Raw genomic sequence first — 26494 nt, forward strand, 5'->3', positions numbered from 1 at the left:
AAGGAGTTAGTGCAAATCAATGCTTCGGAGGTTACAAGTAGCAGAGAGTTTATAGATTGAGATAACACACTTCTACACCTCTCTTGGTTGGCTTCTGTCTCGGTTAGCTTCGTATGTTATGAAGGGCATGAGGCTGAGTTACGACTGCTGAATCGACCCGAATGCTAGAGAGCATAATGTCTTGAGCGTTCCCCTCTTCAATATCTTTCTAGTGGCCCCCAAGGTTTCATAGCGCTTCAACTTCATTCAGCCCAAGCTTGGTCCAGCGCAAAAGTAAGTCTTCAAAGGTCTCTGGTAGTGCAATCGGTAGAGACTCCCCGTCAGACTTTTGTCGTGATTGTATAGATTCCTGGAATGGATAATCTGAGATAACACGATGGTCAGAAATCAAAACAACAGAGCGTCGACAGGAAAGATATCCTATATTGAGGCAGTCATCATTGCAAAACTCACCAAATGTTGGTCTGCTCGATGGCGATGCAGGAGAATAAGATGGTGAGGTGGAAGAATATGCAGGCGAGACAGGGGAATATACAGGTGAGGCAGGAGAATAAGTAGGCGACGCAGGGGAATAAGCGACAGGAGAACAAAGCGCAGTAGACCGATCCGGCTCCGACATAGCATCCTCTCGGTTGGTAGATGATGTGACAGGAGCAGGCACAGGTGTGCCAGTTGCATTGTTCGTTCGGTCCATACTGGCAAGTTCAGGTTCTAGGACACGTGTTTCGACCGTCAGCCGGGCCCGAGAATAGTCACGTTGCACTGGTCTTTGACCCGGGGAAGGGGCATTGGCGAGTGCCGAGGACTCGTTCATCGCAACCAATGAACCAGCCTTGTTTTCAATAGCCTCTGTGTGCTTATAACCATTCTTACCATAAGCCTTCTTCTTACCGGGGTCATATTGTGCCTTCTGCTTCCGCTTAATCTCGAGTAGCTCAGGCTCGTTGCGAGAGAGCCAGCCTGATTTTGGAGAGTGATGTAACTTGTCAGAGTCCTGAATGCTATCGGTAGGGGATGCCTTGACAGAGGAAGCTTCAAGCGTCGCCTGTCGGGAGATTGATATGGGCGAATGTAGCCTGGGTGGAGGAAGATTGGAAAAGATTCCTCGCACAAACAGTTTCAAGGGAGCGCCGGGGTCTGATTTTATCCGACAACAATATGTCAGGTTGGTATCACTCAAGGGATCTCCATGTTCGAGTTGACCAGGTTCAGCGAGGAAGATTTGCGCACTAGCCCAGTTGGAAATTCCGAGATTTTGACAGATCATTGCACGTAAAGTATCAACCGAAGGAATGTCAGATATATCGACTAGACGGAAGTTCAAGCCATCTGTGGTCACAAGAACCCATTTCTTTGGCTTTGCCGCCAATGTTTCGATAGATGTTGATGTCGGAGGCTGTGTTCGATCTTGGTTTGCAGTTTGTGGTGAAGCTTCCTTTGACCTCAATTTAGGAATATGATCCGAAATGTGAGTCCTTAGACTCTCCGAGTTATCCTTCTCGTCACTATTGAAAATCAGCACTGTTCTGTATCCGATAAGTGCTGGGATAGGCAAAGTGACACGCACATCAGTAGGGATTTGTCAAATTGATGGAGAACAGAATGACCATGACTGAGTTGGAATCGAATAATTTCGTTGTCATGTATACTCAAAACACCTTTTCTTATTCTTGAACAGCGGCTGTTTTCGAGCTTTGATTTGCAGGAATCAATTTCGTGCAGCATTTTGTGAATGAGTCCGTTATACTCATTCACCTCGGCGAACTCGCCTTCTTGGAATGGATCTGATTTGGGGGCATTGTCTGTCATTTTCGAGTCAAGCATTTGTTGAGCCTGTTGATAGTTCGGCGGAGAACTGTTTCCACGATTATTTTCAAGCTGTTTCTCTTGTAACAGTGTCTCTATCAAAGCACGCTGCTCTTGGTCATTCGGTATATCATTGCTATCATTCAATTAGAAAAAAACATGTTGAAGACCAAAGCTCAAACTCACCTGCGAACCTTCCCAGCAAACATAATAACATTGAGCAGAAGCAGCATTGTTGACTTGAGCCTTTCCAAGTCGGTTTTCAGGGGATCTAAACTTGGTTCTAGCAGAACGAGCTTAAACTTCCCAGTGACCTGTTGTAATCGGCTTTTGCTAGACCGATCATTCACATCGACAACCTTTTCGATTTGTCGAAGTACACCGCGACACTGCTCTAGAACACATTCTAGCGTTTGAAATGCCTCATCTGAGCAGAGCTCGGATGATTTCCCGCCTTTCAAGCTATCACCCAGCTCACGCAGAATGGCACTGACGAGTGCGACCTCATTTGACAAGAGCTGTATAGTTTCGTTGGCATTTTTGACTCGTCGGTAAAAGGAGAATAACTTGACGGATAGGGAAGTGCCCAAGTCTGCAACCTGTATGATACTGGCTGCAATACCGATGATCTCAATGCCGGACATGGTATACCGTGAAGAAATACCGAGAAAGGTGGTTAAATGGGTTGGGCGCATTAGCGCACTTTTAGCGTCTCCACGTGAGTCCTTCAACATATTTTAAGCCTTTGAGTCAGTTTCTAACAAGAAGGCTTACGAGGGCATGTATTTTACGCTAGATGTTTTAGATGTTTTAGATATCTTTTCAAGTATTACATGTGCCTTGTAAGGCACCTCTCATAGTCCTTTCCCAGAGTAAAGTAACTCGTCACCTTTCTCCCATCTTTGCCCTTTTTCTTTCTCTCTCACAACCTCCCGCATCTCAACAGAGTAAGTGTACAATTTTCTTCTGATCATAGTTTCCAATGCAATGCGATTTTCGTGATAGCACTGACAAGTGATGCAGAGCTATTGCACACAGTGCAATTAGCCAGGTCACACTGAGGCGAACTGCGAATGGCTGAAGCGGATGGCAGCCCTCATCCGCGAGTCATGCCTCGGTATCCTTTAAAAGGCCTGCTAGATTTGGAGAATTGGCACAGAAAGGCAAGAGGAAGGCCTGCCGTGGATTCCTAACAAGGGAAACGAGGCCAATAAGAAGGGTATGTTCTGTTGTTTGTTGAATTGAACCACCCAGTCTGTGATACAAGAATTCCCTCCCTTGCTGCCCCTTCGTGCCTGTTGCCGCAACCAGTCTTTGAAGGAGACAGAGAATTAACGCTTATGATCAGCCAAAACAGCCGAAAAGAAGGGTATGCGTGATATTCTACCTGATTCTCTAGTGCGATCGACCAAATTGCTGATCTACATCGTCTGCTTAGCTGACGACAAAGACTTTCAGAAGGAGGCAGAGGCAGAACCATATGGTGGAGAGGGTGAGTTACTTCTTGTGTACAAAATCGAGGCAGCTTTATCCCCACAGGAACAGATACTGATCAATATAAATTAGGCCCCCGCCACCACTCCTGGTACATCTACATCACTCTGCACCGTTGCTGCTGCGTGCCAATTGCTTATATCACGGGACAAATCGCAAATTGTTGCTTAGACAACGACAAGGGAAAGGCGAGGGAGGCGTAGAGAGATCCCGGAGATTGTAAAAGTATTTTTTGAATCTTCGTGGGCAGCGGCCCTTTCAAAATAATATTCCGAAATCCCCGTTGCCCTTCAGGGGTTGAAACACTTGTTTACTGTAGAGATAGAACGGTAGATATGGGTTAGGTCCATACCCTCGTCATCAATTTATAACTTCTATCTATTGGAATTGACTTCGAATGTCATGCCTCTTGATATCTCTGCTTTTATTGGCCCTACATCGACATTTGATGGGTCACCGGTGTATGCAGGGAGGATTTGAGTTACGGGAGAGTTATGTAAAATGAAAAGCTCCCCACTAGCATATCATGATCGCGTGAGGCCCCAAATATTGTTAATCAATGTGATGTCTGACCGACTCCTTTTATGTCTGCTGTTTGCGATGGGGAGGTATGGATTTAGCTGAGATCAACCCTAACATCCTCATCGTCGGAGTAAGATGAGTGGATCAGGTTGACCTCTAGCTAGCGAGGAGTCTTATTCTTGTTATGTTCTTTTTTGTTTGATGGGTTGTATGCACTACTCGATGGAGTGATCGGCCTTCCGCCTGTGGAATTTGAAAGTGATGTTGACGGGGAATGGCGCTAGCGGCGGGCTGTCGATGGTTATTATCGGTGCGACATGGAGGACTTGGAAAACTTCGATTCTCAAAAATGATTCGGCGAAGGCGTTGTGATTAAGCCGAAGTGGTGGTGTTGGTAGGGCGAGGAAAAAGGTTGGAGAACCGGTTATGCAGGGTCAAGATGTACAGAGACACTTGTGTGAGGACGCTGGCTGCGCGAGAACGCTGGGGCTTGACCTGATCGGTGTGGCGGAAGCACTGATGTGAGCCACTGGCTGTATGAGATAATGGCTATATGAAAAACAAGACACACTAGCTACAAAGATGTAGGTGTAGCGACAGTGAGGTGTTGACTATAAGCTGAGGATGCGTGCAATGAGAAGCAAGTAGGACAAGCTATTTGCGCTCATGACTTGCATTATCACAAATTCATTGAGAAGTTGCGATGGGTATAAACCTCCCGTATGTGACATAATACATGTTTGGAATTGTCACCTACACCCCGCCCATCTTGTTTTCCTGATTTAATTCTATCTCTCCTACACCTCACTTATCATCAAAATGAATTCGCAAGCTAAACCTCATGCCTTTATCAGGTCCCTTGCGCAACAGGTCGCAGACCTTGAGCCCGACTTCCCTTCCCCTGAAGACTTTCAGGAACTTGGAATCCAGACATTTGAGGTGTCCTTGAACCCGGATAAAACTGAACTCAAGTTTGACCCGTGCTTCTTTCAACCACACCCGGAGAACGTCGTCGAAAAATATCCTCTCCATCCTGAAGTGGACCAGGAATATCGTCATAATCATCTGATGATACCTCATATCCGCACCATACAGGATTTCATCAACGCTGACCCGAAGAGATATCCCCCTGAACTCGCTCCAATACCTAAGAATCTCACAATTTGGGATCGCAGTTTGTATGAGATGGAGAATGATGCGTACGGCCAAGCGGAAGACATAGCGCATGTCATCGATGGTCACCTGTCTGCTCTAAGGCAAGGACCATCCGATTACTACACGCTCCAACACCTTCGGAACCAAGGACCATGGAGGTGAGTAGACTGCAGATTATTGCACATATCTTCTACGGTTATCGAAGGAACTAACGAATGACAGCCCAAGACACAGAGCAGGCGACCCCCCTACCATGGAGGTGTTTGGAGCAAGCAGAAAAGCATGGCGAGTGGAACATCATCACCGATATGTCGATCGTCCTCTTAAGCCACATTCGATCATGTCATGTGTTGCTCAGATTCGTCCCACTGATACCAATCGGGGACTCACTACACACGAGCTGAGAGCCATTGTGAACACCCTGCTCCTTCGAGTGAATCATCAACCATTCCGCAGATGTCGTGTTCATCCAGTAAGTGTTTCCCCGTGTTGCAGTGTGATAATATCTAAGACTGTATAGATTCTGGTTCTCTCTTGCTTGGGCGATCATCAGGGGAGAATCATTCAGGCTTCGTATGATGGAAAGGGGCTAGTCTTGCAATACTCACAGCTATGGAACTTTGAGGACCCAGAAAACGCACCAGTGGAATTGTTCGTTCGGTATCGGTTGAGTGAGCCAATTGGTGGTACCTACAAACTGTCTCTCAGACAACAATATGTTTTGCAACCCCGTTGAATCTTGACTACAGACTTAGCTACCCATATCAGAATGTGTCCAGAATAAAAATGATTCATGTAAACATGTTCAACCTATGAATATCACACTTATTCATGTGCGTACTGTTGACATCCTTCGATGAGACACCTTGCAATAATATCTAGAAAGAGATCTAGAAAGAGATCTAGAAAGCACTATCCAAAAGACTCAGCAAGACCGCATGAGTAGCGAACTGTTCTACGCTACATAGGTGTGTAGGAATGCACCTGCCAGATGTAGATATTGTACTTCAAGGGCAGGAGCGCGCATATGGTGCAGGAGCGCGCACAGAGCAGGAGCACGTACAGAGCAGGAGCATGTATAGAGCAGGAGCGTGTACAGAGCAGGAGCGCGTATACTTGGGTAAAGCCTCGCCTTACTTACCTCTCTCGAAGATCGTTTTTACATCCATTATGTCGACTCGCTCCGACTCCTCTGAGCCCTCCAGGGCATCCAGGTCCCACGAGGCCTCCCAAACCCCCAATCTCCCCAAGCCCAAAGTCCCCCAAACCTCCAAAGAGTGGCAAGAATGTTCCAGCAAGCTGGCAGAAGACGATCCAACCTTACATACCTTGCAAGGTATACATTCCGCCTCGAAGCTGACAGCCTTGGACTTCACTTCCATGAGGGCCATATGGCCAAAACTGCGAAAGCCAGAACGGTTCCCGAGTGCCATGTTTGACGCCCAAATAAGAGACAAGGTCGGCCAAAGTGATGCAGGACTTTCCCGAGCTGGACGCCTACATCGAGCGAGTCGGGCAACCACATTACAATACAGAACCCGTCTACCGCGATATGGGTGCCTTTCTACTGGTGAGACAGTCCCAATCAAAGATCAATTTGGAGCCGGCTTCACATGGCGAACGTCCCGAATCGGATTCAGTCAATATGCAACCATCGCTCTCCAAAACACCCGAAAGGCGTGAAACTTCCAAGCCCGACTATTTTGGCATGGACTCAGAAAGTGGTAGTGAAATGGCCGTACTCCATCGCCAACTGCCACAGGATTTAGCGATATATCAGCAATTTTCAGATCCGAGATAAAAATCGAGCAAACCAACGATGAGCAACTCGTGAACGATGCTCTGATATTTTTCACCAAAGCAGTCCTCGTTTACCAATCCCAGATAAGATGTCAATGGACATCAGAGCGTTCGCTCCTCTCCCAGGCAGTATTTGGCAACAACACGATGAATGCGCGTACCGACGGCTATTTGGAAGCAGATAAAGAAGTATTCGCTATCGTTGAGGTCAAACCCAACACTCGGGATCCAGTTAATCGCCCCGCGCTCTTATGGCAAGAAACAGGCGAGATGGTTGTGTGGATAATGCATGATCAAAAACATGAACGAAAGTACAACCTTCGTCGGTGAGTTTGATAAGACGGTACTATACTATGATGATCCATATTCAGAACTGCCTTAATAGTCGTCTTATTGTATCGCAGGACAACCACGAAATTTTTCTGACCATTGCATCCTACGATAATCAGTATCTCACGTACCTGAAAACTGGAGACACATCGGAGCCCTCGGGCACGGGGGGTAGCGGTAACCATCCCTTTAAACCACCGTTCCTGAAGTTGCAAACATATGGCCCGTGGAGCATAATCCACCCATCTCACATGCATTCCCTGGCTACAATAATTCTCTGTGTTGCTTTTGAAGTGACAGACGATCTAAATTCGGCCTCTCCCGTTGGTCCCTGAGAGAAGTAGTGCCTGACGGAAGGATTACGTGAAGTGTCTACCGGATACCTTATGTATTTGTAGCTTTTACACAGAAATTCACGCCCATCACTTTGATCTCTCTACACTCTCGTAAATATCAAGTTCAACCCGATCAACCTGAGAGAACCATCCTAGTAGTGTGCACGAGTCCCTCGGAAGACCTAGAGAGGCTGCGGAGAGAGTCAACCCGCTGGGGAGTGGTCAGATTCTCGTCTGATAATGCCGTCTGACGGGGAAATCACGTGGAATGGGTTTTGGGAGGGCATTAAACGGCGGAGAGGAGTTCACTGCTCCCGCCGTGGTCAGGTCAACCTGACCCACCTGTATTTGTAGTTCTAAGAACAATCCACTCCCTTGGCTTTGATCTCTCCATACCATTGTAATCCATCGAATCTACCCCAGTCAAGCGGAGAGAACCTCTACTGTAGCATGCAATAATCCCTCGGAGGACCGAGAGAAATCCTACAGAGGGAGTCAACCCACTGGGGAGTGGGTCGGATTTTCGTCTGTCACCATCCACTACACTTGAAAGAAAAAGAAAAAAAGAATGTGGCTCCATGGTAGCCCCTTGCTAAGACTAGAGCACCTGCAATGGATGATAATTTTTAAATGAGCATTGTCTGTCGTCGCAAGACGCAGCGCGCTATCAACAGCAACGAGCTTGGGCCTCTTCGTGGCGCTGTTGACTAGTAACCCACGTGGTGAAGCCAACACAAGCTCAAATCCCCGATAGTAAGGAAGCAGAAGCCTCTGATTACGCCGACGAAGTGGAAAAGGGTCGTTGGGTTGTGCATTGGGCCGAGTATATACTACCTCTGTGAAGAGTGCCGGATATAATTACCATCTATACCTAAGTTTCAATACAAGGAGGTCTACTGGCACAGAATATTGTTCAAAATTAATCGAATTTTAGAGTCTTAAGTTGCATCACTGATTGGTAAAAGTCCAAGCAGTATCAAAAGAATAGGGCAGATAACCAATACCAAGACCAGGTATATTGCCACAAAAGGTAAAGACAAGAAGACCGGCAAAAAGGCCAACCAACAACCCAATAAAAGATCCGTTAAATCGCTGGTGTCATAAAAGAAAAGTTGAGAAAGAAAAAGCTAGCTAAAAGAATCATTTCGTCGCCTGAAAAGCACATTCAAGAAAATGAAGGAAAACATATCAAAAAGACATAGCACCGTGATAGGGGGGATCATTTATATCAACACGGCTCTGAAGCACATAACTCGTTTTGTACATGTCGTAAGCTGGGTCTTGGTAGACACAAGAGGAAGGGAAAAACGGAGGATGCTGAACAGTAACAAGGGAAAGATCAAGTAAATTCCACGCCGTGCTGCTGTTGCCTCTCTTGTTTGGTGCGGGCTCGTTCAGCACGTCTGCGGCGACGATTGTTCGCGTACGAACCACTCATCTCAGTACCGGTATATGTAGGTGAAGTAACACTACCTGCCCCATATGGGATGGTTGAAGGCGCAGGAATGGGAGGTGGGGGCGGCATTTGGCTGACTTGTGAGGGTGGTGCGGCCCATGAAGATGCAGGCATGCTGCCTGATGGTGCCATAGATGTCTGTGGAGGGAGAAGCTGAGCAGAAGCAGCAGCCTGTTCACGTCGCATTTGCTCGTCTTGCCGACGTTCGAGTTCTTCAACGCGACGCCAGCGGTCTTGGCTTGCGTCTTCGTTTCCAGACAAGGAGCCTGCACTACTGTTGCGACGTCGGGAGCTTCTCCGCTCTCTGCGACGGGCCTCGCGGCTCGCGGCCGCTTCTTCTTCAGTCAGCCGACGGAGTGTCACATGCCGTCCATCATTGTGCATTTTTACTTTCACAGATACCGGTGGGGAGGCAACGTCATCACCTCGGCGCCGGCTGCTGCTCCGGTTGCGACGGGAGGCGGCATCTAGTGCTGCGCCAGCGGCGGCACCTGATGCAAATTCTGCTCCACCAGGCGCAAGGGAGTGACGTGAGTGAGGAGCTTCAGACCTCAAGTCACCAGAGAACTGTTGGTGGCTCGGGGGCATAGGGGGCATATCTGATACAACGCTCTGGACAGCACCGGAGGCGCGGGGCTCTGCAGTAAGAAGGGATTCTCCATGTGATGCGTGTCGAGGCGGAGGAGGACGGGAGAGATCGGTTTCAGTGAGATCAGTTTCACTGTACGAACTGGCCCTTCTTCGTGGGTAGAAACTCTCTCCCGCCTGTGGTCGTCGTCTGCTGTTTGCCCTCTGCAGCGCCTCGTCTTCATCTTCACGGCGCCTGATATCCTCCAGCCGCCGTTTCTCTTCATCGTCCTTTTTACCACGGCTGAACAGTCGCTTCACGGCAGCAAAAGCACCGGCACCCAGAACAGCGTTTCTAACCCCGTGAGAAGCGCTTCGCTTAGGTGGCTCAGTGAAATATGTGCTATTGTAATAGTAAGACGACCCTGGGCTTTGGGACCTGCTTGGTGCGCGGCTCGGTGGTCGATTGAGGGGCGTGTGGTGAGTCGGCTCCGGTCGACCGTCTTCCATCCTGCTGAGAGTTTCATCCGAGTGGCTAGTACTGCGCGAATGAGCAGGCTTATAGCGACCTGACTCGGCATCATCTTCTCGCTTCTTTCGACGGTCCCAGAACTTCTTGGCCATGAGACCCGCCCCAGCCAGTGCACCAATCTCCAGGAGTTTCTTGCCAAAACCACCGCCTTTACCACCACCATGGCGGGAAGATTCATCCGAATATTTTTCATCGGAGATAGAGGTGCGAGAGTCTTCATAAGCATGGCTAGGATGACCACTGCTTGTACGTCGTCGAAACATTGAAGCCAGGCCAGCGCCTGCAGCGCCGGCGGCGAGAGCTTCTCCCGTGTGATGGCCATGTGGCTCTGAAATTTCTGAAGGTCCTGTATAGTGACTGCGAGCACCACCGTGCTCACTTCCCATGTGATACCCTTCAGTATCATATCGGTAGGAAAGTATGAAGTAAAGAACCAAGTAGGCGAAAGCGGTCAGCGCGAATAGGATGAACAGGACCTTTGGTGAACCATAGAGAACGAGTCCTAGTGGAATTTGGGCAATGCCGAGAAGTGCAAGAGCACGACCTAACCACCGATGTAACTAAGATATGTTAGAAGAGCCCGTATATCCCTTCTTGCGGTATCACTTACCACCAATTTTAAAGGAACGTGGACTCGCTGCCTCTTACTCTCCCTCTTGTGCAGGAACCAGCCCCAAAACACCTGGAAAATTACCAAAACATAGATTGCCAGGCCAATTCCATGATGGGGGTTTGTTAGGCTTCTTTCCGGCCCAACGGCGAACCAGCCAAGCACAAACACGACCGTGGTCAAAAGCAAAGTAAGTACCTGACACCAAGCATGCAGTTTGAATGCCCAGTAAGGATTCCACCGGGAGTAGTATCGGATTAGGAAAATTGATGTTGGGACGATGCCCAAGAAAACGATGGTTCCAATGACACCATGCGCGATGATTATGGAATGGTACCCAGCCATATCCTTGAAACGGTTTCCCATACCTGTAACGTGTCAGTCATTACAATATAATTGAGAGTGTATGCACTATCAAAAGTATATTATTGATATATCGGACTAACCATTGTATCGCATCGTTTCAAAGTTGAGCCCCATCAAATTGGGCAGCAGAAACGTATCCCGCCCATTGTCCCAGGTGCCATCCCCAACATGAAGGGTATTGGATGAATACGTGCTGCTCCCCGCAGCGGCGAGATCTGAATTTGACATTTTGCGGATAATTCTTGAAGGACCATGCGATCTTCAGTGTGGAATGTCGGATTTACCGAAGGAGATCTTTCGAGATCTCCCGATCGGAGGAATGCACCATGCGATAGCGGGATCGAAATGTCGACTGGAATGCTCTATGACAGGCGACCCAATTGATTGTATATTGACCAGATAATCGTGTGGAACTGATCGTATCACAAGATCTAAGTAGGGTTCGAGAGGGCCGTAGAGTAGAACTCGAGGCGGAGCGCAAGGAGAGGGGAAATAAAGTCGTACAGATTCGGATTGTGAGGTTAGGATAGGATTGAAAAAGCGTCCGACAACGCAATTTAGATGAAATAGAAAAATGCACGTCGCACAGGGACCTCGGGCAGAGAGGAATCACAACAAGAGGCTGACCGATTCCCCCAGTCATCTGTTTTCCGACAACAATCACCGGGCCAACCAGCCGCTGACTCATCATTGGCGATGCGACCGCCTTCCAAATTCAGCTAGGCTGTATACCCTTATCTTATCTGTCTTATCCATTTCTGAGCTGATCTTATCACAAGATTGCGTGCTGAATGGAGTTCGAAACCTCCACACCTTCTCTTCTTTCCCCTCACACTTTGGAATGAGTGCCCTTCATCCAACATGACACCTCAAATAGAGACATTTATCAACGCCTTTTCCCGGTTTGTGAACTCCTATTTACACCCGAGTGCCACCGGGATATTATGAACATGACTAACCAATTTATCTCAGCCTTTTAGGATGGGCATAGTAAGTCTACGCGTTGATTCCGAGGCTAGACCTCATGCGGCACTTGTATTGAAGGCTGACTCGAACACAGCATGCTCTGCTGGTCGGGGTCTTTCTATCCGCAACCCATCACCAACTGGAAACGCAAGTCCACAGTCGGCTTATCCATTGATTTATCCACTATCAATCCTCTGGGCTTTGTCTGCTATGCGATATATACCGCCGTGTTTCTCTACTCGCCCGTCATTCGATCACAGTATGCGGCCCGACACCCTGCGGCCATCGAACCCACCGTCCGGTTCAATGATTTCGCATTTGCGGCCCACGCGGTGATAATGTGCATCATAATGTACACACAGTTCTGGCCTTTCATCTGGGGGCTTCACGTTCCTCGCTTCCAAAGAGTCAGTTGGACAATGGCAGGGCTCTTTTGGGGATCTGTCCTGACTCCTCTGCTGGTTATGGCTGTTGTGTTAGCGCAAAGTCCGGATGGAGGGTATGATCCTTCCAGTTGGGCGTGGATTGATGTGGTAGGTGAAAATAAGCTGATATTATTCAATGGGCTTGTAAATCATCGGAGAATCCACAAACCGAAGCTAAATTCCTTCCAGATCTACTCGTTTTCGTACATCAAGCTCCTGATCACCATTGTGAAATATATGCCTCAAGTGGCGTTGAACTACAAGCGCCAATCTACAGTAGGATGGAACATTGGGACCATCCTTTTGGACTTGGCTGGTGGTGTTCTTTCGATGCTCCAACTGGTTCTTGACTCCAGCCTTCAACGCGACTGGAGCGGTATTACTGGAAACCCGGTAAAGCTACTGCTGGGTAACGTTACAATCTTCTTCGATGCGATCTTTTGTATCCAACACTACGTCTTATACCGAGATCCCCCTGATCTGAAGGGAACACCTGGTCCGGGCGAGCAAACGCCCCTCTTGGTTGGACAAGACGATGCTGTGGAAGCTCGGGTATGATCCAAGACACACAGAGAGACGCATGGGATGAGTCTAGTGACCTTGGGGCCAAATTTGAGACATTGGGGATCTCTATTTTTGTGAAAGTCTGATCTTGGATTTTGAGACATTGTGGGGGCGGGAATTCCAACCAAACATCTCGGCCCTGGAGAAATCTTGCCGATCTGGCGGGTTGGGCTTTTTGGTATAAGCCACGATTTAGATACATGATAGACCGTTCTATTGGGAATTTGATACTATTTTTTTTTTTAATATCTGAGACACACCATATATTATTCTTAGACCGAAGATATCCGGTCTCACAACCGGCTTACCGTACAACGTGCCATTCTAGAAAGAACATTTGAAGCATTCAGGCCATGATTTGCTATTCCTAGGGATCTCTCAAACAACCTGTCGCACAATGCAATAGTTACAATTCACACTGTGACTGCATAATAAGCATGAAGCCACAGTGAGGCTCACGCCGATCCATATTGGGACACCGCTCCTCGTTTTGAACGGCCCCCCGTATTTGGTCTCCACTGAGCGATGTGAGTGGTCGAATAAAGGGATAAGCACACATTTATCCCATTTGTCCAATCATGAGAAAGGATACTGTCAATGCACAATGCACTAACGGTGCTAGCCGTCGGTGTCGGGGCTAAGGGCGCTCTCTATAGCTGAAGCCGAAGCCCACATTCCACATGGACCTTTTTTTTTCCCGCACAGATACCTGATTTCCGCCATGATCGACCATACAGAACAGCCACTAGAGAGAAAGATGTCTGCAAGATATTAATCCTAGCTCCCTACTAGTAAGATACCCCGCCGCGCAAGAGATACTACCTTTGGCTTTAACGTTACCTTCAAGCTGACTCAACCTTGGGAAACTGGAAACAAAACCATAGAGTTAAGACTGTTTTCAGGCATGGAATCGGGGATTTTGTGTACAACATAAAACTCGAGGCATCTCTTGTGTAATAATGGAATAATACGATCCAGATATCTATGAATCACTGCCACGTGTTTATAGTGAACATGTACAGACAAAAAAAGATCTTACAGAATACCGCAGCGCCGGTCCTGGTCATCCCTGGGGTCCTGGGCGTGATGTGGCTTTTCTACTGGCCAATAATACGACCGTGCAATGCAGACCCTAGGAATCTCATAGTTAATTCATAAAACCCTAACCTCTAGCAATTTATCTGCCGTTGGTCTAGCCAGGAATGTATTAAGTACCCACGTCGTCATCTTTCAGCCCTACTTTGAAAAAAGCGTGCCCCATAATTATACAGATGACAAACCAAATACCGGGAGGAAGTTATCTTTCGAGTGGAGGCCAGTAGAGACCCCCCGGCTTTAGTAATTTCGGAATACATTGGAGTTGACCAAAATCAAACGGTGTCAGCTCGATGGTTTACCAGGTTATAACCATGGTTAGTAATTCTATAGCATGGCACCTGGGCAGTATTATCCATTAACGTTTCAATTCTGCGGAACGCCTATAAGAATTACAGCACTGCCTCCTCGACTTAAGATGAACATGAATAATCCACTGCCGGTTACGTCTTAGTCTAAAAACCAAGTTCAGCTCTAAATCTGCCAAAACTTTATAATACTTTGGCTTCTCGGTCTGATCGGGCATCTTCAACCGCATGGACACCTGTTCATACATCCTTTCCAAAGTTATAAGAAGTTATACTAAACACTTGATATGCAAGAGAGGTTTCCTCCAAACGGTTTCGAGTACTTTGACTGGGAAGTCTCTTTTCCATCCCCAGAAGAACTATCATTCCACAAAGTTCTCTACATCCCCAACATCCCCAACATGTATCCTGGCCAAAAGTCCAAAAGTATCTACAGCACTGTGCCAGATATTTCTGGTTACTCGGAGTCCCCAGAGCCTCGAGATATGAGAGGCCTGACCGATATCCCCACCAGCGCTTCATCCAACTCCCAAATGTCCGCTCTTCAGCAGATGGACTTTATGGACGTGCAACCAGATCCTCGGTCCTTCCTATCCCCAGTGCATTATTGCACCAGAAGAAGAAGATCAACAGACACCGATATAATGGGCTCTCAATACGCATGGTCTACCGCGTCCAACGCAGAGATTCACTCAAATTCTCCTCATATGCCCTCATTTGACGCCTCCATCGGACCCACCACAACGCCCTTCATACAAGCTTGTTACTCCCCGGAATCTGCACAGCTAGCTATGAGCGACCCAGGCATGTCGGGCTATACGTCCCAGCAAATTGACAAATGGTGCATCGAGAGCGAACCAGCTGGAGACATCTACCAGTCACAACCTTTCCCAAACATGGGCTCTATGCGCTTTCCGCCATCAGTGGAAGTACAACCAGAGCGCTACCCAGCATTCAATAGCCAACTGAACACTGCGAACGAGCAGTGGCTTTCTTACCCACCCCATTCCTCTGATCAGATCCCAGAAACCTTCTTCTCAATGCCCCGATCCGTCTCAGCTCCTCGATCAGTCCCAGCTCCACCAATTCATCTCTACCAATCCACCGCTACGCCCACCTCAGTTTCTTCATCGCCAGCACATTCCATATACGACCCAGATTCTCCACCAACGGCACCAGGCTCGGCCTCCGGCTCAGGCTCCAACTCCAACGCAGGTGATCTAAGCAACTATGGCATCCCAACGGGTGACGGCAACTGGCGCTGCGCCCATCCAGGCTGTTCCTCAAAATCCCTCTTCCATCGAGGCTGTGATCTGAGGAAACACTTCAACCGCCACCGCAAGTACCTATTCTGTCGCTATGAGGGTTGTCCTCAGTCTGCGAAGAATGGATTCAGCAGTAAGAAAGATCGTGCTCGTCATGAGGCGAAGCATAACCCTGGAGTCCTTTGTGAGTGGAAAGGCTGTGGGAAGGTCTTCAGTCGTGTCGACAATATGAAAGACCACGTGAGAAGAATTCATCGGAAAGGGGAGGCTGGAAAGGCTTGATTGTCCGTGTGATTACCATGATGGCTATGAGTATTATGACTCATGTTTACCGGGCTTGGGACATCTTTTGCTGTTTTGCTTGTATTTTGTGACTTTTGGTTGACTTTTTGTATAACATTGATAGGCAAACGGAAAAAGGCATGGCGAATTTGAAATGAGCGGTTTTGATGTTTAGCGAGAGTTTACATTTCGGTTCTATCAAATTTAAACGCATAAAACCATACAGATAGGGATAATTGCACTGCTTGAGCAATGTTAACTATACATCGTGACGTAGAGATGCAATCTAGAATTAAACTCGAGCATTGCCGAATGATCTACTGCCGTAAGAAACAACTAAAAATGCTTGTTCCTAATTTTAACGTCAAACAAAAAAACTAGGCCAGACTAAAATCATACTGAACCTGATAATAGAGATTATTGCAAAAACGCCTGGGTAATAAACTACCCATGAGCCTCTTATGTATCCAAGACGTTTATGCAGAAATAGGCCAGATGAAACGCGAATCTCCCCTAAATCTGGGGTCTAATAATAGTTCAAGATCCTCATATTTTTTTTATTAGAAAATATTATTACACAGTGTCTAGTGTCTATCTGATCATTTTTATACCCACTGTTAATCAGTTGAGGCTATTTACAGTGGCAAAGAGCAGGCATATAGCATATGAAAGATGCAAGGATTGCCCGTTTGCCTTTATACAAAGGGTATCCATGTAACAAGTTCGTTGAGGCCTGTTAGTCTGTGTGGCAAAGGCAAAAATCCAAATTATAACCTTTGTATGTCAAGACCAGGCTTCTGTGACGAAGCTTGCTTTGCCAATTCAAAGCCCTATCTACTACCTGATTAGCGAATTACCAGTCCCAAAACATGCTCCTCCTCGGACCGGCACGATTCCAGTCATACACCTTGAATCTCCATTCTACCAGACCAGGGCCTCTGCGGAGTAATAAACATCAACCACAGTCTTCTGGCAACACATCCGCGCCCGGCAGATGTGAACCCCATGAAGCGGAGGTTATAAGCATCTTTCCAGGCACCATGAAACACACCAGAGTCTAGAGTATTACACCAACGCCCCGGGCGAGTGCCAAAAGAACGGTTACACGAACGGTCAGTCAAGATATACTAATCAGTGTCTTGAGCAGCCGCAGGCTTCCTTGGCGATCAGGAGTCTGCTAGTTGTTACACATTGAATTAGGGGATTGAATGATTTCAAGAATGTCTCAAGTCAAATACTCGCCCAGGTGGAGAATAATATCACTGACTCATCAGATATCTGAAACTTTGGGACCCAAAGTTTTAGCTTCGCACGTGTTCCAAGGTTTTAGAAGCTTAACTCTTAACTTTAATGCAAGTCCCCACTCATTCAGGCACAAAGATCTTGCATAGATTCTGTAGATATTGACTCGAGAGATATAGAGCTTGCACAGAATTAAAACCAATAAATTGTAAACACATATATATTCCACCATTAGTCGAAGCTAAACTTCTGATCTCCATGCGTATAATATCTCCCATTAAAACAAAAATTCCCCGGCGTCCAAGACCCCAACCAAGCCGGATTTCCCGAAACAGAAGCAGACACGACATTCTTGTTTTCATCGCCACGAGACTCATGAAGCCACCCCGTAATAACAGACCTCACAAGCCCATAGCCTCCGTCCGCATGACCACTAAACTTCGTCATGTTACAATGATCAGCATTGATACCCCGATTCTCATAATTCCTCAGAACAGCCGAATGCTCTTCAACAATTCTGCCCACTATATCATTCGTTTTCTTCGTTTCATACAAACAGCAGATCTTGAGAGAGAGGTCTCCACGCGCAAGCATAGTCAAGAACTCATTCCCGACTCGCTGCACATTATTCGAACCCGGGTGCAGAGCCCCGACCATATCCCTGTTCGCGGTGTGGACTATATTCATTCCTTTTGCGAGTTTCTCTCTGTAGGAAGCGAGCGAGGATCCGTGATGCGGTGTGCCCATGAAGATTATCCCGATGGCGCTTGAGGATATACCCCATAGACCGTCTATGGAGTTGCTGAGGATCAAGGCTTGTTGGCAGACCAGACCGCCTAGACTGTGTGCGATGAAGAGGATTGGTCTGCTAGAGCAGTCAATTCGTTGGCTGACGATTGCGTAGGCTAGGGATTGGCTATGGTCGTAGAGTCGGTCTGAGAAGGTAATTGAGGTGAAGCTGAATATGTCGATATCGTAGCCGAAGGTCATAATGCGTGCTTTGGATAAGTCTTTGGCGAGGAGATCTCGGGGCCATAAGGTTCCGTTTTCGTGGGACCATGTTTTCTCGCGGTTGCCGGCCAATCCGTGGACAAAAATGATGCTAGTTTGGTGTATTTTAGTTTGGGTGGTTGCTTTGGGCTTCTTGAAATAAAAAATACTTACTCTAGGTCGGCATTCGAAGGATCAGATAACACCTTCATTCCAATTGCACCTTCTGTGGAGTATCTCGGCATCATTAGTTCGGTAAATCATTATTTTGTCACGAAACCTTACAGACTGGGTTCTGGGGCACTCGGTTTCGTCTTGCTCCTGAATAGCCTCATAGTGGCTATATATGACCTTGGGTCAAATACCCCCAACAAAAGACCAAAAGAAGATAACGAGCTAGAGTCAACAAAAGAGACAATATAGAAGAGCGGGTGAATTGCTAGAGAATTTTAAAACTCTTAATCCTGCCTGTTAAGCGCCCTCTTGAAAATATACGTACCCCCTGTCCGGAGCTGAAGAACCTTCCCGGGGCCGCTTCATAACAAAATGTCTTAAGTAAACTACATGTCTTAACGCTGTCCATGGTACGTCCATATTGAAATCATTATAGGTGACACAAAAATTTCCCGAATAAGATGGCTGCGAACACCTATTTCAATGAGAAGATGTCGGGCCGGAACGTTGTGGTAGACCTACAGGATTAGGCGCAGAGGTTCTATGTCGACAATATAAAATGTTGAGTTAGCCATTGGTGCATGATTGGGCTGGTCTCGAGCAGGATTGCTAAGACATTGTAGACTGGATTGGGATTCCCGGCCGCGAGGATCCTAGGACTAACATATTCAGGCTTTTCTGCGCTTGGTTTCGAGGCAGCAGGGTTAATTGAGCTCTTATACTTGGGGAATTTGATCATTCTCGCTTTCTTGATGAGAGTCTGCAGTCACTTGGACGTATCTTCCACACAATTCAACTTGAAGCTCGAATTGAGCCTAAAGAACTGATCGAACTTGCCAATATCCTTAGTTTTATGCCCCTTGCCATTACTTATTTGGCGAGGTATATTAAGAGAAGATCATCCTATTTTCCATCGTCTGATAAACGAAAACATTTCGAGAAAGTCCTCGAATGGTACAAATCTCCTCAGGGTGCAGCTTGCCACGCGATGTTAGCTTGAGACCCATGAAGGCATGATCAAACTCACTGCAGGCAGCAGGCCACAAAATCAAGCAATGGATAGTATAGTAATATAGTAGCCTTGCTGCTATACCTGGGTTCAAAGTATTAATATAACAAAAGCGGTGGAAGGAGGCTGACTCGGTGTGGCACAAGTAGTAGACAGAAGAAAGGTCCTAGACAAGGATGATGGCGAGAAGCCCTAGTACGAATGCACAAATTGGCGACTGAGTGGGAAACTTTAATCGACATATCGAGGCGGAAATGGAAAAGCGCGTGAAATTAAGAGAGGTATAGTCCGGCATCCGGGCATAATTCAAATTTCCACCAGGTTGAAGGTTGAATCTCAAGGAAGTCCATGCGTATCAGATGGGATTGATACGGGCATTAATCTCAAGTTATGGTGCATCAATGTGAAAGAGACATCTATCCGAGTGATTTTTTCAAGTGAAGGAAAGTGAAGAAATTCAATAGAATGAGGATTCATACCCCAAATTGATCAGACAAGATGGAGAAAGATAAAGATAAGAATAGTAAAGACACACGCTGGAATTAAACGAATGGCCCATGTAACATCATGAATTTCTAACAATGGACAGGTGGTATCATTGCAGAAGCACCAAAACAGAACAAAATAAAAAACAGAAGGTATCACAGCTGAAAAATTCGTCACGCGTAAAGTTGCGAAGTTGCCTCGAAGAGGGATTAGCATGTCGTACTGAGGCGCTAATCTGGAAATCTGGAACACCCGGGGGACACAGGGGTTGAATGTGGAGGGTTGTAGAGGGTACCGGTCGGAATGGGTAGAACACGAGAAAGAAATTGGAAATGCAAGATGTAAAGCGAAAGAAATAGAATAGAAGAAAAACGAGAGAGTTAAAAGGTTTCATGTATTGTTCATCCTTCGTTTTCCCGCGCGCGCTACCAAGTGGTCTTTGCGCGAGAACTTGTCGGAGAATAGGATCGTCTTTGTTTTTGTCGACGTGGTGTACTCGAACATGTCTGTGTGAGTGTTCAGCTGATGTCAGATTAAATGAGGCTCGGAGGTAGTACGAACCGTTGAAGATTGTCGGGTCGCGGGTATTTGTGTTGCTGGTCCGGACAGAATGGACAGACGTAGCCTGGGGAATTATGCACGAGGCCATGGCGCATCATTTCATTCTTGCGCTTGAAACCTTTGCCGCCTAGTGCGCGTGGACAGCCCTCTACTGGGCAGAAATGTGGGCGGTCTTGTGAGTGCACGTTTGCGTGAGAACTGCTATTTTGTTAGGTGGGTTCTTCACTTGAATCGTCTTTTTTTTTGTCCTTACTTGAGGAGATACTGAGTTTGGAAGGGCGCAGCAGTGCATCCGGTATGTGTACACTTGTAACTACCCACGGGGCCATTGGCCTGAGGAGTAGACGCAGCGAGCGAATGCCGATCGCCCATACCAGAGCCGACCTGTTCCGTGGGCGTAGGATAACTATTCGCGGGGCTTTTGGCAGTCATAGGAGAAGGCTCATACGGGGTCTGGACGGACAGCATCTCGGAATGGGGTGGTCCGCGCCAGAAGGATGAGTGCGAGGCCGGGGAAGGGTTGGTAGATGAGTCCTTCATGCTCACCGGCGAAAAGTGAGAATAAGGACTTGCAGGAATGGAAAACTTTCCTGGGAAAGCACGGTCGAATGGAGAATCGTTCCCTGATGTAGTTGATGTGGGACACGAGGAGAAGGGGAAGGGCGATGGCATTGTGTTGGGTGGTGGTGGGCCGAAGTCTGACAGTTCGCTGATAGCTTTGTGGATAGAGGGCAGCGTTTGCTTCTTGCTGTCTGGAGATTTTGCGAGACCTGGTCCAGAAGAGGGTTGGGACAATTTTAGTGATGGGAGAGGAATTGGTGGCTCGTTTTCCGAAGAGGTTTTAAGATAGGGCAGCCCTTGTGGTCGTTGACTCGCGCCACTGAATGATTGAAGTCGTACTGGCCGAGCCTCATTTTTAGCCTCAACATCTGGCGGTGGCTGGACTGGGACTGGGGTCGATTCTATCTTGGGGGTCCCTTCCCGGTCTCCTTAGATGAGGCTGAGCCTGAGCCTGTCAGGACATCCAGCGATTCCTTTAGTGGAGGCACACCCCTTTCGAATGGAATTGACCTCTTTGAATCTCTGGGGTCGAAGTCAGGTGGTTGCTTATAAATTTTGAGATTTCCAGGTAATGGTTCCAATGGAGAATTCCTTGCCGCCACGGCAATCTCGGGGTGGTTCGGAGCTAGAAACCCCATCAGCACTCGGTCGCCCTCACGGGTTGAGCTCTGAGGTTCCGGCTGGTTGGGCTTACGAGAACCAGCTGCGTCGGCATCTTTTTCGGTCGAAACAAACGGTGGTGGTGAAGGTTCCTTTTCTCCATAGTTGGGTTTCATCGCCTCCATTGGAGGCGATCGATTAAAGGCGTCATCCGAGTCATACATAGTGGACATCATAGATAAAGTGGCAGGTGCATCGAGCACCTCACTTTATAGTTGATCTGACAGATTGAATTGACGATCACACATCAGAAATAAGCCTGTAAGATATGGTTAGACATGAGTATATAATTTGCCGATGATCGGATATTGAATCAAAAAAGGATCTAAGTGGAATAGAGAAAGTAGAAAAGCAAGTCCGATACAATGCGACTGCCCGTCTGCAAAGCGTCGAGATGGGGAGATGAGGGGTTGCCAGGTTCAGGATGACACGAGAACTAAAATGGAACCCAAACAGGTCTGAGGGTAGAAATCAAGAAAGAAGACAAAAAAAAAGGAAAAGCAAAAGCAAAAGAGAAAAAAAAAAAGAGAGACATAAGCTCTAGACTATCCAGGTCGAGGTCTGCAGAAAGTGCACTTACCCAAGCGGAAAGGTTGACGGGTAGGTGAATGGGTCCCCCGGGTTGAGGCTCAACAAGTCCGATTGTCACTGCGCCATCTGCAGATGAATGATATCAAGGGAACTGTACAATGAGAGAAAAGAAAGGAAAAAAAAAACTAAAGGGAGAGATGGCGGAAGGATGGTCTAAGGGGGTGAGATACCACGTTCTACACGTGTAAGTTCAAGCCCAGCAATATCTACCAGTATAATGCTTGAGTAAAGGAAAAAAAAGATGAGAAAAAGGAAAGGAGAATAAACCAATATTCGAGGGGGTGGGAGAGAAGTTGAATGGCATGCGGCTCTCAGTTCGGGCTCCATAATAAATTACAGTACCGTTTGTATTTTCTATTATTGTTCGGGTTTGAAGTATTTTGAAGTAATTCTTTGTTTTTTTCTCTGTTTTTTTTTACTTTACCTATATCACCCATCAAACCTCCTCTGCTGACCATGATCCCCTGACATTATCCTCTACTATACTCGGAGCATTTCAACCTGGTCGCACATAAGCCAAGAAAGAGAGAAAGAAAAAAAAAGAAAAAAAGTCTCCACCGCTACTCTCTGCTATTCAGGCTCCACCATTAAACTCGGAGACAACAACCGGGGGCAACACTCGTCGGTTTCCCCTCTCTCCACTCCCCCAGTCTCTTATACCCGGCTAGGGAAGCTGCACGAAGGCTCCACACGGTCTGTTCTCTCTTTTCCTCTTTCTGTCCCGCCTTTTTCGTCCTTTTTTTTGCCTTTGCAACGTCAGTCTGCGCTGGCACGCTAACTGCGAGCCTCGAGCCGTCAGCCCGAAAGGATCTTCAGGCTTTCCCGGTTTGGTTGACAACGCGCGCTGTCTGCGGCAAGGAGATCGACCGGCCCACGTTGTTTCAGAGCCTCGTTAAGAGACATCTTACTCTTCTACCTTCTATCCTACAATGTTATCTACCTTAATTATAATACTACGCTATACTACCTGCATAAATGTGTTGTCCAACCCTGTCGGTCACCGGAAACCCCCTAATTCCCGAATTTTTCCCCCCAGCCGCATCCCCTCAATCCTCTCGCACTAGTGAATTGTGGATAAAAAGATAAATTAGTTTGAAACCAATGCCTGAATAACAAAATCCTGTTATTGAGGTGGATTCTTCACCCCCGTCAGCCTCACTTACGCGTAGAGCCGCAGGGCAATAAAAAAGCCTCACCCTTTTCCCCTCTTTTGTAGCCAATCATAACTTAACTGCAACGGACATTACACAATGCGGTATTCCTGGGCATTTATAACGTTACCAGTACATCTACATACCCTGGTTCCCATCTTCTACTCTTATATACACTTTACATTCGTTTTATATATATTATATATATATATTTACCAACTTGAATCTCTCCAAAGTTATATATCCCTCAAGGAAGTGATCGGATAAAATGGCGTACATGAACGTGATATGCTCGCAGGATATTATACCATTCTCTCAAATGTTTGTCCCCATCGGGATAAGTGCTTACCACACGTCAGGCGCCAAAAGTACATCAATCTAGCTGTTCTAGGCTCAACTTACCTAGTGGGGTTTGTCTCATGGAGAATTGGTTCTGGACCAACCTTACATACGATGAAGAGACCGATTTAGATTCAGATCGGGTGTTCTATATGCATCTATCTACGCTAGAATAAAACTAGGAGGTCCAGGCTTCGATTCCAAGTATATACATTGTTCAATCCGAACTCGAAAGCTACTGTCAACGCTTCGAAGTAATAGTTTACGCTACCCAATGTACTAACTACAACTTCCCCTCAGCAGCCCTCTTAACAGCCCTAACCCTCCCCCAAGCCTCCTCAGCAAACGGTTTCGCCCGCTTCGCATATTCACTAGCCCTCGCACTACTAGCCTGCCTCCCAGCGAACCGGGCCGCAATGCCCTGCATAATCACGGAGCCCCGGAACGCAAAGAACGCATCGCCCCACGCCACGTCGGAGCTCGTTTCGTACCCAGACGTTTCGGCGTACCAACCAATGCACTCCTCGCGCCTTGGAAGCCCTGGAACAGCCCCCGGCGCGAACTGCGACAGTTGGCTGTCCCCACCGTCCATGATGTACGGACTTGTCAGGTTGCAGAAGTCCGAGAGCGGGTGTCCTACGGTCGCCATTTCCCAATCTAGAATTCCAATCACGCGCGGCTCTGTCTTGTGAAAGATCAGATTGTCGATTTTGTAGTCGCCGTGCACGAGCGTGCCCCGGTCTAGTGGTTGCGTGCTCTTTTGAGCGAAGAATGTCACCATGTCGTTGAAGTGGGGGAGTTCGCCGACGGGTTCTTTGGTGTCGGCATCGACGACTGCCGCTTGGGCTTTGGAGATTGTTTTGAATGTGGCGATTTGGCGGTCGAAGAAGCCTGTCGGCTTGCCGAAGTTTTCGAGTCCGACGCTTTTGGGAACTACGTTGTGGAACTTTGCGAGCGTTTGTACTGCATTCTTCCAGCTGGGTGCTTGTTAGTATATGCGGGGCCACTAGCTGGGGTGTGTTGGTGGCTGCGTCGGAGCCTCAATCGGGTGACGTACAGTGCTTTTCTCTCCTCCCCGCTCACTCCTGGCATCACTGGGTCGGTGAAATGCCGTCCGTCTAGGAACTCCATGATGTAGAATGCGGTTCCAATCACGCTGTCATCTTCGCATAGGCAGTATGCCTTGGGAACGGGTACATTGGTATCCCCTAATGCTTGAATAATCTTGTACTCGCGCTCGACCTTGTGAGCTGTCTTCGAGAGCAGCTTGCCAGGGGGCTTCTTGCGCAAAACGACCTGCTTGCCATCTGCGGCAGTAAGAAGATAGGTAGGGTTTGATTGACCGAAGCCGAACTATAGTGATAGGATATTAGTTGGTCTGGTTGATATAGCATGCTGATTTGCCGACTGACGGGCCAGACTCACCTGCTTCACATCAAGTGGAGTCTTAACCTCAGGCACATTCTGGTCAATGTACCTCTCCAACGAGGGGATATCTATAGGCTGGCGCACTTCACCCGCCATGATGTTGATATGAATTGAGGGAAATATTTAAAAAGCGTATGTATTTTTCAAAGTGACCACGGGTTCAAAATAATATGTACAGGGAAGCAATAAATGCCCAGGTGTAACCGGTGAACCTCGGCACCAGCACCTCCTCGGCGTCACCGCTGAGAAGAGCGGGGAGGAAACAAACAGAACAAACACCCGACGCGTCCCAGCGGTGAAACGCGCAGGCGTCAAGCTCACCGCAATTTTTGTGAAGCTAGGGGACTTTGCATTCACTGTGGGCCCTGTTATTTTTTTCCCAATTAATTACTCCACTCGATTCTCGATCTTCGATCCTCCAACCATTTTGTGTTACCATGACCAAAGAGATCACCCCGCCACCACAAGAGAAATCACTCCCCGTGCACAATCCGCCTTCCTTGCCTGCCTCCCCGCTGCCGAAACGTTCAAAGCCCGACACAATGACTACCCCCGCCGTTACATCGATCCAGCAGCAGCTGCCCCCGCTTCTTGTGAAGAAGCTTGTTGAGTCTGCCCAGGCTCCCACACGCGGCTCGGCTTTTGCTGCTGGGTACGATATCTACGCCGCAAAGGATACTGTTATCCCCGCTAAGGGCAAGGGCGCTGTTGACAGTGGTATTGCTATTGCTGTGCCTCAGGGAACTTGTATGTTACTATACCCGTGATTGGGATTGAGAACCTTGGCGAAGCTCTGTGCTTGTTGAGGCTGAGCTTTGTTGAGGGCGGACAGGACACTAATGAGGAATACAGACGGCCGCATTGCTCCCCGAAGCGGTCTTGCTGCTAAGCACTTCATTGATACCGGCGCTGGTGTCATTGATGCCGATTACCGCGGTGAGGTCAAGGTGCTTCTGTTCAACCACTCTGACGTCGATTTCCCTGTCAAGGCGGGCGATCGTGTTGCCCAGCTGGTTCTGGAGCGGGTAAGTGCAACCTATCAATAATACATGGTGTGTGATGGTGATGTGTCTGACCTTTTCTAGATCTACACCCCCGAAGTGAGCGTCGTCGAGGAGCTGGAGGAAAGTGTCCGTGGAGCCGGTGGATTCGGCAGCACTGGCATTTAAGAGCCATACCTCTGTATAAAGTTGAGAGGATGACAGACAAAAATTAGATGGGTTCTATTAGAAAGAACCTAGTTACGATTACATGCATTCGAGACATTGTTTGAATGAACAAAACATAAAAGATTCCATGCTTGATTCAATCTTCAAATCTATGTACAGACCGAACCGGCTTTTGATATAGAGATGGCCACCGACCCGGCTTTATCTAATGTCCCCCGAAATCCTTCTATCATTCAACCATGCCAGATGCAAAAT

General features: G+C 47.6%; 9 protein-coding genes across 9 annotated transcripts; 4 read left to right on the forward strand and 5 right to left on the reverse strand.

Moving 5' to 3' along the window:
• Positions 1-226: 226 nt before the first annotated feature.
• N7517_008307 (uncharacterized protein) lies at positions 227-2450 on the reverse strand (the record flags this gene model as incomplete). The annotated part of the gene is made up of 3 exons (XM_056726037.1): positions 227-1505; positions 1568-1942; positions 1993-2450. 3 exons carry the CDS (start codon positions 2448-2450, stop codon positions 227-229), a joined length of 2112 nt encoding a protein of 703 aa, XP_056576888.1.
• A 2191-nt stretch (positions 2451-4641) lies between these two features.
• On the forward strand, positions 4642-5713 carry N7517_008308 (uncharacterized protein; the record flags this gene model as incomplete). Its single annotated transcript, XM_056726038.1, has 3 exons — positions 4642-5135; positions 5200-5449; positions 5498-5713. 3 exons carry the CDS (start codon positions 4642-4644, stop codon positions 5711-5713), a joined length of 960 nt encoding a protein of 319 aa, XP_056576889.1.
• Positions 5714-6147: 434 nt separating this feature from the next.
• N7517_008309 (uncharacterized protein) lies at positions 6148-7442 on the forward strand (the record flags this gene model as incomplete). Its single annotated transcript, XM_056726039.1, has 4 exons — positions 6148-6403; positions 6447-6704; positions 6740-7103; positions 7163-7442. The coding sequence occupies 4 exons, from the start codon at positions 6148-6150 to the stop codon at positions 7440-7442; spliced, it is 1158 nt and encodes a 385-aa protein (XP_056576890.1).
• Positions 7443-8781: 1339 nt separating this feature from the next.
• On the reverse strand, positions 8782-11201 carry N7517_008310 (uncharacterized protein; the record flags this gene model as incomplete). The annotated part of the gene is made up of 3 exons (XM_056726040.1): positions 8782-10557; positions 10608-10975; positions 11054-11201. The coding sequence occupies 3 exons, from the start codon at positions 11199-11201 to the stop codon at positions 8782-8784; spliced, it is 2292 nt and encodes a 763-aa protein (XP_056576891.1).
• Positions 11202-11834: 633 nt separating this feature from the next.
• N7517_008311 (putative L-cystine transporter) lies at positions 11835-12922 on the forward strand (the record flags this gene model as incomplete). Its single annotated transcript, XM_056726041.1, has 4 exons — positions 11835-11875; positions 11946-11963; positions 12034-12472; positions 12554-12922. The coding sequence occupies 4 exons, from the start codon at positions 11835-11837 to the stop codon at positions 12920-12922; spliced, it is 867 nt and encodes a 288-aa protein (XP_056576892.1).
• A 1810-nt stretch (positions 12923-14732) lies between these two features.
• N7517_008312 (putative C2H2 transcription factor) lies at positions 14733-15878 on the forward strand (the record flags this gene model as incomplete). The annotated part of the gene is made up of 1 exon (XM_056726042.1): positions 14733-15878. The coding sequence occupies one exon, from the start codon at positions 14733-14735 to the stop codon at positions 15876-15878; it is 1146 nt and encodes a 381-aa protein (XP_056576893.1).
• Positions 15879-17351: 1473 nt separating this feature from the next.
• N7517_008313 (esterase/lipase family protein) lies at positions 17352-18445 on the reverse strand (the record flags this gene model as incomplete). Its single annotated transcript, XM_056726043.1, has 3 exons — positions 17352-18222; positions 18285-18347; positions 18396-18445. The coding sequence occupies 3 exons, from the start codon at positions 18443-18445 to the stop codon at positions 17352-17354; spliced, it is 984 nt and encodes a 327-aa protein (XP_056576894.1).
• A 1707-nt stretch (positions 18446-20152) lies between these two features.
• N7517_008314 (uncharacterized protein) lies at positions 20153-21734 on the reverse strand (the record flags this gene model as incomplete). The annotated part of the gene is made up of 4 exons (XM_056726044.1): positions 20153-20285; positions 20341-20538; positions 20594-21329; positions 21392-21734. Coding segments are annotated over 4 exons (1410 nt in total), but the record flags the coding sequence as incomplete, so codon positions are not given.
• Positions 21735-23925: 2191 nt separating this feature from the next.
• On the reverse strand, positions 23926-25166 carry N7517_008315 (phosphotransferase family protein; the record flags this gene model as incomplete). Its single annotated transcript, XM_056726045.1, has 3 exons — positions 23926-24619; positions 24700-24995; positions 25068-25166. 3 exons carry the CDS (start codon positions 25164-25166, stop codon positions 23926-23928), a joined length of 1089 nt encoding a protein of 362 aa, XP_056576896.1.
• Positions 25167-26494: the final 1328 nt, after the last annotated feature.

This window comes from Penicillium concentricum (genome assembly GCF_028827145.1).
Source record: "Penicillium concentricum strain IBT 3081 chromosome Unknown utg000003l_segment0_segment0, whole genome shotgun sequence".
Taxonomy (NCBI): domain Eukaryota; kingdom Fungi; phylum Ascomycota; class Eurotiomycetes; order Eurotiales; family Aspergillaceae; genus Penicillium; species Penicillium concentricum.